Source organism: Capra hircus, chromosome 29 (assembly GCF_001704415.2).
Source record: "Capra hircus breed San Clemente chromosome 29, ASM170441v1, whole genome shotgun sequence".
In the NCBI taxonomy this organism is placed as follows: Eukaryota; Metazoa; Chordata; class Mammalia; order Artiodactyla; family Bovidae; genus Capra; species Capra hircus.
Genome location: NC_030836.1, coordinates 40533741 through 40546997, shown reverse-complemented (window position 1 = coordinate 40546997; position 13257 = coordinate 40533741). Strand labels below are relative to the sequence as shown.

At 63.4% G+C, this 13257-nt stretch overlaps 1 protein-coding gene across 2 annotated transcripts in view; it reads right to left on the bottom strand.

The window, feature by feature from the left end:
* The window catches only part of DAGLA (diacylglycerol lipase alpha), a 66834-nt gene continuing 54855 nt past the window's right edge, over nucleotides 1279–13257 (bottom strand). For both annotated transcript variants that reach the window (XM_018043416.1, XM_018043417.1), the window contains exons 10-20: nucleotides 12877–13030; nucleotides 12262–12345; nucleotides 12072–12149; nucleotides 11507–11587; nucleotides 10315–10457; nucleotides 9691–9759; nucleotides 9275–9347; nucleotides 7880–8076; nucleotides 7043–7172; nucleotides 6328–6515; nucleotides 1279–4741 (exon numbers count right to left, since the gene is read on the bottom strand). In XM_018043416.1, the coding sequence (XP_017898905.1) occupies nucleotides 3787–4741; nucleotides 6328–6515; nucleotides 7043–7172; nucleotides 7880–8076; nucleotides 9275–9347; nucleotides 9691–9759; nucleotides 10315–10457; nucleotides 11507–11587; nucleotides 12072–12149; nucleotides 12262–12345; nucleotides 12877–13030 (2152 nt within the window). In that variant the 3' untranslated portion in view covers nucleotides 1279–3786. The remainder of the gene's footprint in view (nucleotides 4742–6327; nucleotides 6516–7042; nucleotides 7173–7879; nucleotides 8077–9274; nucleotides 9348–9690; nucleotides 9760–10314; nucleotides 10458–11506; nucleotides 11588–12071; nucleotides 12150–12261; nucleotides 12346–12876; nucleotides 13031–13257) is intronic.

Here is a 13257-nt window from a genome sequence, read left to right as displayed (position 1 = left end):
GACCTCAGGCAAGTCACAGAACCTCTCTGATCCTCAGCTTCAGCCTCTGCTTCTGCTCCCCTGATAGGATAATTTGCAAACCAAATGAGACCACAAGGTGTGAAGAACCTCTGGAAACCATTAGGCGAGTGTGGAGGCAGGCCACCGTCCAGGGCTGGGAAGGCCTGGAGTTTAGTCCTAGCTCTGCCCCTGGGCCTGAGTGCCCTCGAGAAGGTTGCCACCTGTATGCAGCCTCAGTTTCCTCTGTTCAAAGAGGCCTGGAGGCAGGCAGAACCACTCTGTCACCCTCCCCAGCCCCTCAGTCTGCACTCAGAGCTGGGAGGGTGGGCAGTGTGGGGAGGGGAAGGTCCAGGTCTGGTCAGACCTTGGCTGGGTCAGTGTCTGGGCAGCACTGGTGCAGGTCCCCTCGGGACTGGCTGGAGGAACAGCGCCATCTGCTGTGTGGAGGGGGCAGACCTGGGCACCGGGCTGGCAGGAGGCCTGGCCGCCTGCCCACCCTGGCCTTGTAGCCGCTCCTCAGGCCTCACTGGCCTGAGGCTAGGCTGGAAGAGGGGTTCCTGGGCCTGACCAGGTCTTTTGCACTCTCCCTAGGGAGGGTGGGCTAGGAGGTCTCCATGATGGTAGACCCTGAGTTCCAGTCTGAGTGCTGCCAAGACGGGCTTCCCTGGTAGCTCAGACAGTAAAGAACTTGCCTGCAACGTGGGAGACCCGGGTTCGATCCCTGGGTCAGGAAGATCCTCTGGAGAAGGGAATGGCTACCCACTTGCCTGGAGAATCCCATGGACAGGGGCCAGGCTGAGTCCATGGCATCACAGAGTCAGACATGACTGAGCGACTAGACACTTTCACAGGGAAGCCCTCAGCAAAGACTTCCAGTGCTCCACCAACCGGCCACCCCCTACCCTTGGCTTCCAGCAGGCAGGGTTGGGGGAAGGGCAGGCACTGTCAGACCTGCCTGGTTCCCCATCCTCTCTGGTCTTGGGCAGTTCCCTTACCCTCTCTGGGTCTCAGACCCCTCGGGGGAAGAAAGGGCCGTAAAGTGGTCAGACAGATCCCCTGGCACGTGTCTGACACAGGCAGGGCCCAACAAGGAGCTGCCCCCATTCAAATGGGGCTTCAGGGGTTTTCCGGTCTCTCACTGAGACTCCGAGGGTGGTCCTGGACCAGGGCATTGACAGTGGTGACAGCCGACCTCAGGGGGATCCCTCCCGCCACTCTGCCACTGAGACCCACCCCACCCAGCCTGCAGGGAAGAGAGGTCACTCCAGGCGGCCAGCATGCTTCTACATCCAGTTTATACACAGCTCTATACAATATACAGAAACCTTTATATACAGATATATTTATAGAATAAGCTATATTAATGTCTCTTTTTTACAGCAATATTAGTTTGGATCTTTCATACATTAGGTACAAAAAAAGTCATGGGAGGATGGCACAAACAGTGCATGAGTGTCTGTGGGGCCCAGCTCTCACTACTGATTGCATATGGAAGTCGCCCAGGCCCCTGGGAGGACGGGCCGGTGCCGTCCGGGAGACCTTGTGCTGCGGGTCTGGGGGACAGAGTGGGGGGTCGGTCTGAGCCGAGCTGGGCTGAGGGGGGTGGCTCAGACCCCCCCAAGTGTGGTGCGTGGAGGAAGGGAGACACACGCAGCAGGCCCATCCTCCAGGGGCGAGGTGGGGAGGGGTGGACTGACCCGGGGGCGTCCAGGGCTGAGTCCGAGCCTGCCCCAGCCCCAAGCCTGCAACCCTGTGCGGCTGCAGCCTTGGGGGTGGGGAGTCTGTCCCTGATGGCTCAGCCCTGGGCATGGGTGGGTACCACGCCCCCTCAGAAGTCCCAGGCCCACCCTGATGGAGGAGGAATTAAAAGGCCAGATCCCAAGCCCCCCTGCTATTGGCTGGGTTGCTAGTTGGAACTTTACTCTGATTTATGATTTGTCTTTTTTTTTTAAAAACTCTAACAGCCACTGATTCCATCTTGCTTCTGTGCAGGGGGGTTGGGGCCAGCCAGCAGGGGCAGGAGATTGATGGTGGGTGAAGGAGATTGATGCAGGTGGGAGTGACAGAGGGCAAGGGAGGCCCAGCTCCCAGGTCTCTGTCCCCATGTGGCAAGGTGGGCAGGGGTCCCAGATACCAGTGATCGTGAGATGGGGGTCTTGGTGAGGGAAGCCCTAGGCGACCCAGGGAGGCCGTGGGTGGGCCCAGAGTAGGGGGGACCATGCCTCCGAGGAGATGAAGGCACAAGCAGGCGGTCAACGCCTCGGCACATGCCTGTCTTCCAAACCAGGGGTTGGAGTGGCCGGCGAGACAAGAGGGACGATGTTTCAGAAGCTGAGCTCATCCCGTGGCCCCTGCTGCATGGCGCCTCTCGTGTTTGCCGCCTGTTGTTTCGGCAGGCCGGGGCGGGGGGCAGCAGGCAGGGCGGGGAGGGCGGGGAGGGCGCCCCAGCCACCCCCGGCCCTGTCCTCAGGGACGGCGCACAATCATGCACGTGCACACACACGCCCCCCCCACCCCCAGCATGCACCACCCCCTGCTGGGCCTCCAGGGACAGGCAGGGTCTCCACCCCATCCCCCATGCTTCCCCAACCCAGCAGGGGAGGAGCCCCTCTAGCGGAGGCTGTACAGGCCTCAGGCTAAGCCCCTTGCCCTCCTGGGTGTCTAGCCAGGTCCCACAATACCCTACTCTTGGCCCCACTTCCTGACAACAGGACATGGCAGGTGGGAGAGGAGAGAGCCCAGCTCCCAGGAGAGAGCCCAGGGCAGGGGCCAAGGAGAGGGAGCTGCGGGGAGCGGAGGCTTGTTTGGTTTCAGATCCCAGGGCCTGGGGTGCTGAGGCCTGGGGGAGGTGATTAAAAGGGGCGGCGGGGGTTGGTGGGGCCTTCCTCTGCCCAGGGCACTGGCTCTGTAGCCAGGGCTTGTCATACCTGTGCCCTCCACCCTTTGAGTGGCCAGGATCCTGGGGGTAGAGGGCAGACCAGGAAGGAACGGGCTGGCGGGGCAGGCAGGCCTGGGTACCCGGGACCCATCGACAGAGGGATCACCGTGAGGGACATCAAGCAGAGATGGGTGGGCCACCTCTAGGCCCCATGGCTGCCTTGGGCCCTGTGGAGGCTGGCCCCTGCCTGCTTAGAAAGGGGCGGCTGAACACACGATTGCAAGGGCAAGGGGGCTTGTAAGCCCAGGACACTTCCTGAGCCCAGCCCAGCAGCTTCTGTAAACATACATGGCACTGCAGGCCACCTTAGTGGGGGGTGGTCACCCCACGGGGCTGGCCAGCAGGCACCAGATCTCGGGGTGGCCAGGGCAGATGCCAGCCTGGACCACAGATGAGAATATGTGGGGAGGGGGCCGCTCTCCATCTCGGCCCTGGGAGAGCAGCCAGAGGGCAGTGATGGGGAGTCAGCATACTCATGGCCTGTCCTGGAATAGGGGGTGCCAGGATGCCCCTGTTGGGGGGCAGTCAGGCTCGGAGGACAGAGTGCGGCCCTGCCCACCCCCCGCTTTGGCAGGCTGTCCCTGCAGCCTCCTCCCTGCTCCACGGCCCTCCCTGTCATTCCCTATCTGGAGGGCCCAGATCCCAGCTGCCTTGGCTCCGGGGGGGGTCCTAAGCTGAGGTAGGGAGGCGGACCCCCCAGCTCAGCAGCAGTGCTCAACGCCTGAGGCGACATTGGCCCGGGAGCGGCCTCTCCCCAAAGCTGCCCGGCCCGAGGGGCAGCCACCAGGAGCCCGAAGGAGCCACCTGCTCTGGCCCAGGCCACGGTCGGTAGCCACTCCTGGGTGCTGCTAGCGTGCTGAGATGACCAGGTCGTCCTGCTTGGTGGGGCTGGCCCCGCGGCCAGCCGGGGTAGAAGTCCGGACCTTGTCCACTGCCAGGCACTCCTGGCTGCTGAGGCCCGTGGGGGTCAGGTCCATGAGCTCGCCCGAGGAGCTGAGTGGGAAGGAGGGTGACAGCGAGATGCCCGAGGAGGGGTCGGCTGAGCCAGCAAAGAGCCGTGGGGGCTTGGGCACCAGATTGGGCTCGAACTGGGCTCGGAGCAGGATCTCCTGCTGGCTGGGGGACTTGGGGCCCTCGGCGTAGTCGCTGGTGGGGCTCTCAGGCACCACCATGCAGTAGAGGTCCTGGAAGGAACTGCTCTTGCTGTCCAAGTTGAAGAGGCTGTCGATGAACTCGGCAAACTCCAGCACCTGCGGGCTGGGCGAGTCCCCCAGGCGCCCCTCCTGCAGCGCCAGCTCTCCGCTGCGGGGGGCTGCCCCTCCGCCCCCTTCCTCCGGCTCCTCGTTGGCCGCAGCGCTGGGGGGTCGCTCGGGAGTGACGCCCCCGCTGCCCAGGGCGGCCTCCAGGGGCTGCGTGTCCTGCGAGTGTTTGGACAGGCTGTCGGCTGCCAGCAGCTCGGTGCGCGAGCTCAGGGATGGGTTCTCCTCGGGGATGGCCGGGTCGATGTAGAAGAGGTGGCCCTCGTCGCGCTCCAGCACGGCATGGAGGCTAGGCGAGCCGCGGATGCTGCGGAAGCCGGAGGAACGGCGCGAGTCGAAGCTGTACAGAGACTCCGTGTCCGACAGACTCTCCATGGTGGCTAGCGGCGCCCGCCGCGCCTGCAGCTCAGCCGCCAGCCGCTCCTGGGTAGACAGCAGCAGCAGCTCCACCGGGTCCTGGCGGGCCGCCGAGGCCGCGGCCACTGGGGAGAGCAGCCGCCCCTCCGAGAAGCCCTCCAGGCTCATCTCAGACTGGGACTTGCTCCTGCAGGTGGGGCAGGGAAGGGTGAGACTCAGAGGGGCGGGGAGACCCACCCCCAGCTCCTCTGGCTGGAGGGAACTTGGGGAGGGGAGGAGGGGAAGGTAGTTGAATGGTCTGGGGACAGGGAACCCTCATTTTTAAAACCAGCTCAGGAGACCCCAAGATAGAAGACAGGAGGGTTGATGCAGGGCCAAGCGGGGCAGCGGTGGGGGGTGGGGGGCACTGGTGCCCGTCTCACGGTACCGACAGGAGACGGAGGCCCAGAGAGACTGGCTGCCCCGGGTCCCTGGGGGCAGAGGTGAAGGAGAGAGAGGGAAGGAGGAAAGGCAGGGAGGGAGGCGGCACGGCTGAGAGCCGCATCCACTGGGTCCAGCACGCTCCAGGCCAGCACCTAGAGGGGGTCCTTTCTGAGCTGCTGTCACTTCCTTCCTCACCCTGGGGTCCCTCCCACCTCTCCCAGGGGGTGTAGCCCTTTGCTGGATGGGGCCCCGGAGCCCCGGGCTCCGCACACCGGCCTGCAGGGAGTGACTGAAGGACCAGGGATGGGGAGGCAGCGGTTACTGTGGCTGCACGGACACTGGCTCCCCCGTCTGCTCAGCAGCAGGGAGAGACGTCCAGGTGTGCCCACCAAGGGCCGGGAAGCCGCCAGCACCCTTCTCAACAGCCCTGGGGCCAGATTTGCCACCTGGGAAGGAAGGGTCCCAGAGGGGAAAGAGGAGCCCCACCCGCCTCAAGAGCTACTGCCTCAGAGCCCCCAAAGAGTGTGCATGAAAGTGGAGTGTGTGCACACACCTCTGTTTCTGTGTGCAGCGTGCATACCAGGCAGTTGCGTGTCAGCCGGTCCAGGTATCTGAATGGCTGGGTCTGGGCACAGTGCATCCCTCATTTACACGCATGGCTGCCTGTGCAAGTGTAGCCCTGTGTACACAGAAGTGTGTTGGCTGTCTTGATGTGTCCTATATGTGAGTCTGTCTGTATGCAGCTCTGTACTCTCAGAGCTACTATCCGTGAACACAGGTATATACACATGAAAGCTTTAATACATCATGCAAAGAGCCACCTCACTGAAAAAGACCCTAATGCTGGGAAAGATTGAAGGTAGGAGGAGAAGGGGACGACAGAAGATGAGATGGCCGGATGGCATCACTGACTCAATGGACATGAGTTTGAGCAAGCTCCAGGAGATGGTGAAGGACAGGGAAGCCTGGCGTGCTGCGGTCCAGGGAGTCACAGAGGCAGACACGACTGAGTGACTGAGCGACAAATGTGTGTGTTTCTGTGTAAGCGCATGGGTGTCCACCTGTTTGGGTCTAAACGGCTAATGAGTGAATCTGTGTTTGTGACCAGGGGTGTATGCATCCCTAGACACCCACTGGCCCATGTGGGCTTCAGTGGTGGCAGGCTGAGCGGCAGTGGAGGGCAGAGCAGGAGCGACCCCAAACGGGGGCAATCCTTCCTATGCACACGGACAGAGCTGTGTGAACATACGAGGGCCCAGTGTGTGTACACGAAGGTCCATAAGCATTCATGCTCTGAAGGCGCGCTTGGGGCCCCTGCACGCACTCTCTGGGCTGGGGGACAGCGCTGACCTGATGCTGCTGTCTCGGCGGTCTGCGGCGGGCAGCTCCAGGGCCAGGCCGGCAGGCACAGGTGGCCCCGTGGGCAGCGGCTGCTGCTGGAAGATGAGCTCGGGGGTCAGGTCCACCTCTGTGGGGCTCACCATGACCTTCGCAGCGGACAGCAGGGCGGTCTTCCCCTTGTTGTAGTTCTCCAGCACCTGGGGATGGGACGGGGAAGCGGGCAGTGGCTGAGGGGTGACAATCATGTGTGGGCGCAGGGTGGCAGGCCAGGCCTCTCAGGCCCAACAGACCTTCATGGGGTCAGCTGGGCCCACTCTCCTTCCTACCAGGTCCCCGCTCCTCCAGGAAGGCCAGAGACGGGCCCTGTGATGGAGCCTCGCCCCACACATGGGCCAGATTGGAGCCTCCCTGCGGTCGGCCGTTCCATGGCTGGGAGATGGCCAAGGCGGCCCCTGCTTGGCTGTGTATCCGCCCAGCGCCAGGTGGCTTTGGGGTTTCTGAGCCCAGCCTGCTTCAGGGACAGGTCCTCACGCATCTTCTAGACCCTCCCACCTCAGGACCACACGGTGGTGTAGACAGAGCCGGGTATGGGGGCCAGGACACGAAGGGGCTCCCTGGCCCACTGGGTGTCCAGGGAGTGCACACTTCTGAGTGTTGCCGCCCCCTTGTGTGTGATGCGGGGATGGGCCCGGCCAGCGGGGGGTGGGGGTGGGCGGCAGCTTACCTTGTTGAGCCCCTCCATAACCACGTAGGGGAGGTGCTCGTGCAGCATGGCCGGCGAGATGATCACCTCGTTGAAGGCCTTGTTGTCGCCCCAGATGGCGAAGTATGTGGGCTCCTCCTGCTCACAGCAGCTGAGGGGTACAGGGGCCAGAGGGAAGCCGGGGGCGTGGGTGGCAGCCTGGCCTTGGCCCCCAGGCCCCTGGCCCTGCTCTCGGCCCTGGGTGAATTTGGAGACCCCTTGTTTGGCCGGGCTGGCCAGGCTGTGTCCCTGGGCTCCTCGCTCCCCACCCGCGCCAGGAACGTCTTTGCCAAACGGAGCCAGAGAGGCTGACCTGGGGCCTCAGTCCTGACCCTCACAGAGTCTTTGATCAGTTGTGGTCTCGGCCATTCCTGCTCCACCCCTGGGGCAGGGTCCCAGCTCACAGCCCAACCCTCTGATAGAGCAGAGTTGGGGGAGCGAGGTGGGAGAAGTCTCTCTGATGCCCCCCTTCCTCTTCTCTCTCCTGCCCCCACCAGCTGACTGACTGCCAGCTGATCCCAGCAGTGATGCCAACTGACAGCTGAGGTGTGGGCCAGCCAGGGCCTTAGGGTGACCCTCCAGGGCATTTGCTTTTAAATGGACGCAAGTGGGGAGAGCTATCCTGGGGAAGAGCTGACGCTGGGGGCATGGCCTGGCCGGTCATTCCATGTCCCGGGCCCAAGGCTGGGTCAGCCCCATGGTGGGGGCCCTGGGCCGTAACTGCCCAGCCTTGGTGACCGAATGAAGGTCGGCCCATCCCCTGCCCCCTGCCCCGGCCACTGCCGCCTCCCAGTGGCCTGGGTCCCAGGCACCACTTACCAGCACTGCTCCGCTGGGTGGTTGTGGACCACGTGGATGATGCGGCCGGGGGGGTAGAGGGGAGTGCTGGCTGACAGGGCGATGGTCAGGTCGCTGGGGTGAGTCCAGAGCCGCGTGCTGGCCAGGGTGGTCACCTCCACCTCCTCGGGCAGCTCTGACTTGGGGATGCATTTAGTGGCCCCCACAATGATTCGCCACTGTGGGGACAAGGGGAGGGGCGGGGTCAGGGCTGAGCAGCGCCGGCCAGCTGGGAAAGTGCTCAGAAGGAGGGTTTACAGGTGACGGGGGAGCTGGGAGGGGGCAAGGGAAGGGCAGCGCCCACTGAAGAGGCAGGGGCTGGAGTGCTTGATGGCCATGATGGCCAAAAGGTGCCAGGGACAGCTGGGGTGGGATGGCTGAATTTTGGGGCTGCAAGACCAATCAACCCATTGTGGAGCGACGGGAAACAGGCCCAGTGAAAAGAAAAGGGACTTGCTCTAGGCTGTAAGTCAGACACAGAACAGACCCTAAAGCTCAGGCCAGCTGCACCCACTTGGCCAGGTCAGTGTCAGGTCCCCCCCACTGCCTCCTGAGCCAGACGAGTGCCTGGGAGGGGCAGCTCCACATCCTGGAAGCAGGCTCCTCCTAAAGCTCTGCTGCCTGCCCACCCTAGCAGCTGGTACCTGGCCCAGCGCCCTGCCTGCCAGAGGGTCCTGGGCACCAAGGCTGGGAATGGTCCCACCTGGGCTGAGAGAGTGAGTGGAGTGAGGGCCGGCCTGGAGGCACAGAAGCCCTGCCTGCCTTGGCGTGCCTGGCCGCAGCCTGCCCACCTTTGGCTTAGCACATTGAATGCCAGCTTGCTACAGGAGAAGCCCCCAGTGTCCTGCCCTATACGGGCCTGAGGGGGGGTTAGGAAGGGCTGGCCCTCTCCTCTCAGCTGCAGGCAAAAGCAGAACCCACTGCCCCCAGGTCCCCTCTGCAGGTGAACTCCAGCCTCCCTGAGCCTGGGGGATCGCGGTGGGCTTTGGAGGAGGACTTCCAGTCACACGGGACCACTGAACCTTGGGACGGCTTTGGCCTGACTGCAGGTGGCTCTGGGCCCAGGGGCCAGGACTCAGGAGTCCTCAGCTCCAGTCCTGACTGTGTTACAACTGGCTGTGTGAGCAAAAGCGAGCCCCTTGCCCACTGTGGGGCTCAGTTTCCCCATCTGCACAAGGACAGGCAGGGGGCAGCTAGGGGGAGTGCAGAGATACTGAGAGTCTATGAGCCTGAGGTCCCCGAGACACCAATCACACCCCAGTCGGGCCTCCCGCAGTGGGGGCCTCGTGTGCTTTGTGCTGAGGGGTAGGTGGCCAGCAGGAGGTCAGGGAGACTAGAGACCTGGCTGCCCAGGCGGGAGAGAGGGGACGAGCTCACTTTGGGCTTGGTGCTTCGCTGCAGGACATCCAGGAGCTGTCTGCGGAAGCCTTCCAGCTGGGAGAGGCCGATCCTGGGGGAGGGAACAAGACAGAACGTCAGCCGGGGCTGGCCAGGGATGGGGAGGTGGGAGTGACGGGCAGCTGGAGCCCAGGAACAAGGAGACTGGTCTATCAGGGTCACGGCGCAGGTGGAGGAGGGCCTGCAGCTTGGCAGGGCCCAGTCAGGAAGTGAGGCCAGGAAGGGGGGCGGAGCAGGCTGGGCCCACCTTGTCCTCTCACCCTGGACACGAGTGGCGGGGGTTCTGGGGTCCCTCGAGGAGGTGGGAATCTCAATGAGAAAGACGGGCCACCTGGGTGAGGGCCTGAGGGGGAGGACAGCCCAGAGCAGGCCAGGGGAGACAGGGACCAACTTGCCTGGGAACAAGGTCTTTGCCCAGAACCACAGCCGTCACAAACTCCTTGGAGTACTCCATAGCGTCCTCGCTGCAAGGGAAGCCAACAGGGCGCTAAGGCAGGGCAGGGGCGAAGTGTGTTTCCTGGGGGGGCTCTGCTCCAGCATTCCTGGAGCCAGCTTCTTGACTCGAGACCCTCTGGGGGGAGACTTCCCTGGTGGTCCAGTGGCTAGGGCTCCATGCTCCCAAGGCAGGGGGGCCTGGGTTCAATCCCTGGTCAGGGAACCAGATCCCACATGCGGCAACTAAAAAGACCTCGCAGGCCACAAGGAAGCGCAAAGACCTCCAGTGCCACAGCTAAGACCTGGCACAGCCAAATAAAGAAATTAAAAAAAAATAAGACCCCCGTGGGGAGTAGGGCTGGGGTCCCTGCCCTGCCTACCCTGTCAGCAAGGCGCTGCTGGGACTGGATCCCAGTGTGGGCCTGGCATTTGACAGAGCGCCTGCTTCCATGCTGCAGGCCATCCCCAGGTTCCCCATGACCAGATACCAGCCTGCCCAGGGCAGCCCCCGGCCCAAGCCAGCTCCCCCCACTGCCCACCCTTGGCCCCACCAGCCCCAGCCAAGCGCCCCCTGGACCGCTTACCTCAGCAGGCCCCCTGGGGGGGAGTAGGCAAAGCACTTGAGGGTTGGGTACTGGGGTCTCAGGAGGAAGGAGAGGATGGCGGCGGTGCCTGCACCCAGGGAGTGGCCCACCACAATCAGGCCGTAGTGTTTGGTTCCGCGGCCCTGGGGGTGGAGAGCAGCCCTGAGCGCCCCACCCTGCTGCTGCCAGGCTGATCCCAGGGAGGCAGAGGGCGCTCCCCAGAGGCCTGGGATCACGTCTGTGCTGTGCTGGGCACAGGAAGAGCCAAGCTAGACGCCCATGGAGCAACTTCTTAGAGAGACTATTTAACAAACTCCTACTCATCCTTCAAAACCTTGCACAGAGGAGAAGCCTTCTCCTTGGAAAAGCCCCTCCTGATTTTCCAGGAGAGGCTAACTCCCTCCAAGACATTGTGTCTGTACCTGGGATTGTTGCTATTGTTCAGTCAGTTAAGTTGTGTCTGACTCTTTGAGACCCCATGGACAGTAGCCCACCAGGCTCCGCTATCCATGGGGTTTCCTAGGCAAGAATACTGGAGTGGGTAGCCATTTCCTTCTCCAGGGGATCTTCCTGACCCAGGGATTGAACCTGGGTCTCCTGCATTGGCAGGCGGATCCTTCACCACTGAGCCACCAGGGAAGCCTGCACCCGGGACAGACCTCTGTATGAGTGATTACGCTCTACTATGACCATGTGGTCACCTGCTCCCATCGCTGGGCCCCAATAGCGGGACCAGGTCTCCTGAGCCCAGGGATGGCTTGGCTTTGGGAAGGGCAACTGGGAGCCCCTCGGGAGCTGCCTGCCTGCACAGGGAGGGGTGGGCAGTGGGCCGGGCTCAGATCAACCCAACCACAGCAGTGCCCCTTCTATCTGCTCTGCAATCACATTCTGTGTTCTTTCTGCTCAGCATCTCAGAAGCCCAGGACCTGAGCCATCTTTGTGCCTCGGGTGCCCGGCACCATAACGCGGGTGGGGCTGAGCAGAGGTGTCCAAGAGGAGCTGGTACCAAAGAAGAAAGAGCCAGAGAGGGTGGGAAGGACTGAGCAGTGAGGAGAGGGCTGGGGGCCTGGGATGGAAGGAGAGTGTCCGAGTCCAGCTTGTGGGGGTGGGGTGGGGAGGGCGCCATCATTCACCCATTCTGTCCCCAGCCTGTTGCCTCGCTGGAGGGCTTGTGGCATGAAAAACCCCTTACCAGGTCTCGCCCGAAGGCCTGGGACAGGACCATCTCCTGCTCCAGCTTCTTCTTGATGTACTCGGCCGAGAGGACCATCCCCTGGGTGAGGAGGAACAGAGGTGGGTGTCACTATCATGGGGAGGCACGAGGGCCCATCAGGGACCAGTGAGACCAGTGATGGGAAGCTCAGCAACCCTGTCCCGCTCATGTCCCCCTTGAGTCCCCAGGACAACCTGGCAGGGGGCTGGGGGTGCTGGTGGACACTTGATCACATCATTTCCATTTCACAGATGAGAAAACTGAGGCTCAGAGGGATTGTGGGTCTAAGAGGAACCAGTGAGATCCCTTCTCTGTTGCCTCCTTGAGCTCTCTCTTGTGGGACAGGGTCTGGGCTGTGCAGGGCTTGGGGGTCCTGGCAGGTGGGGGGCAGTGGACGTTCCAGACTGATCCACACCACTCTGACCATCTCTCTCTTGGTGAGAGGAGCGACTCCGGAGGAGGCCCTGCCCCAACCATGGGCCAGGCCTGCCTGCTGGCAGCAGAGAGGAGAAACATGGGGGCCCACGAGAGCAGGTGGGGGTACCTTGTGTCCCAGCCAGGTGCCGTGGTGGCCCTCCACGGGGAGGCGCTCGGCGTCACCAGTCAGGTCTGTCAGGGCGTCCTGGGGGCAGGGAGGACGGTGAGGCGTAGGACTGAGAACAGGGAGAAGGAGGTGGGCGCCCCCAGGGGCTGTGAGGGGACCCGGGGTCGGGTGGGGTTCCTGGGCGGCGTACCTTGGGGGACAGGGTTCCGCGGATACTGATCACCACCTTCTTCTTGTCATGGTCCACCGCCACGTAGAAGGGGGTTTCATAGACCTGGCAGAAGGGCAGCGTGTGAGCCGCAGGGGCCCCTGTACTGGGGCCGGATGCGGGGAAGTGACGGGAGCAGATCTCCTCCGGGCCCGAGACTCTGGCTCCACTGGCCCCCGAGCCCGAGGCCTGCGAGGGTCACAGTAGGTCCCTCCCAGCCCAGCACCCAGCCTGCCCTACCCTCCCAACTCCGCTGACTCGGGCGCCCTGAGCACCAGGTCATGCCTGCCTGGTCCGAAAGGCTGCCCTCTCCCCTCCCCAGTGCTTCTCCACGTCCCTCAATTCCTTCCCCCAAAGGCTGGAGCCAGGAAGCCCCAACAGCAGGGGCAGGGCTGGGGTCCACTTCCTAGCTGCAGAGTGGGCACAGGCCAGGATGTGGGGAGAAGGTGATGGCCCAGCTCTGGTTTGCCCACCTAGGGGAGCGATGCCAGCCAGACCAAGGGCTCCTGCCACCGAGGGCAGCCCCGCCTGCCCCCTGCAGCCTGCGCAGGACCCAGGCTGCGGGGAGGCTGTGGACCAGCCCGCCTGGACCCTCACCGCATCATGGCAGGAGGTGTAGACGATGTCCACCGCGGTCATGTTCTCGTCCAGGAAGTGGCGTCGAATGGCGATGGCGTTGCAGCCGCAGCAGTTGTCTTCCTCGATGGTGACTCCGGGGGCGAACCGGGGCCGGGCGGGGCACAAGCAGCACCTGGGCGGGTGGCAGAGGGCTCAGAGCCCGGGGCCCCGACGGAGCCACGGTCCCCCCCATCCTCTCGGGAACCTGTTCTTGCAGCCAGCCCCACGCCCTCTCTGAGAGCCTCCCTTGCAAAGCTCTCCAGCCCGTTCCCCAGTCCTCGCCTTATTCGGCCTCTTGACAACACGTGACCCAGGGGGTCTCTCCCGCCCCCTTTTACTCTCTCCATTCGGCAGGAGGCA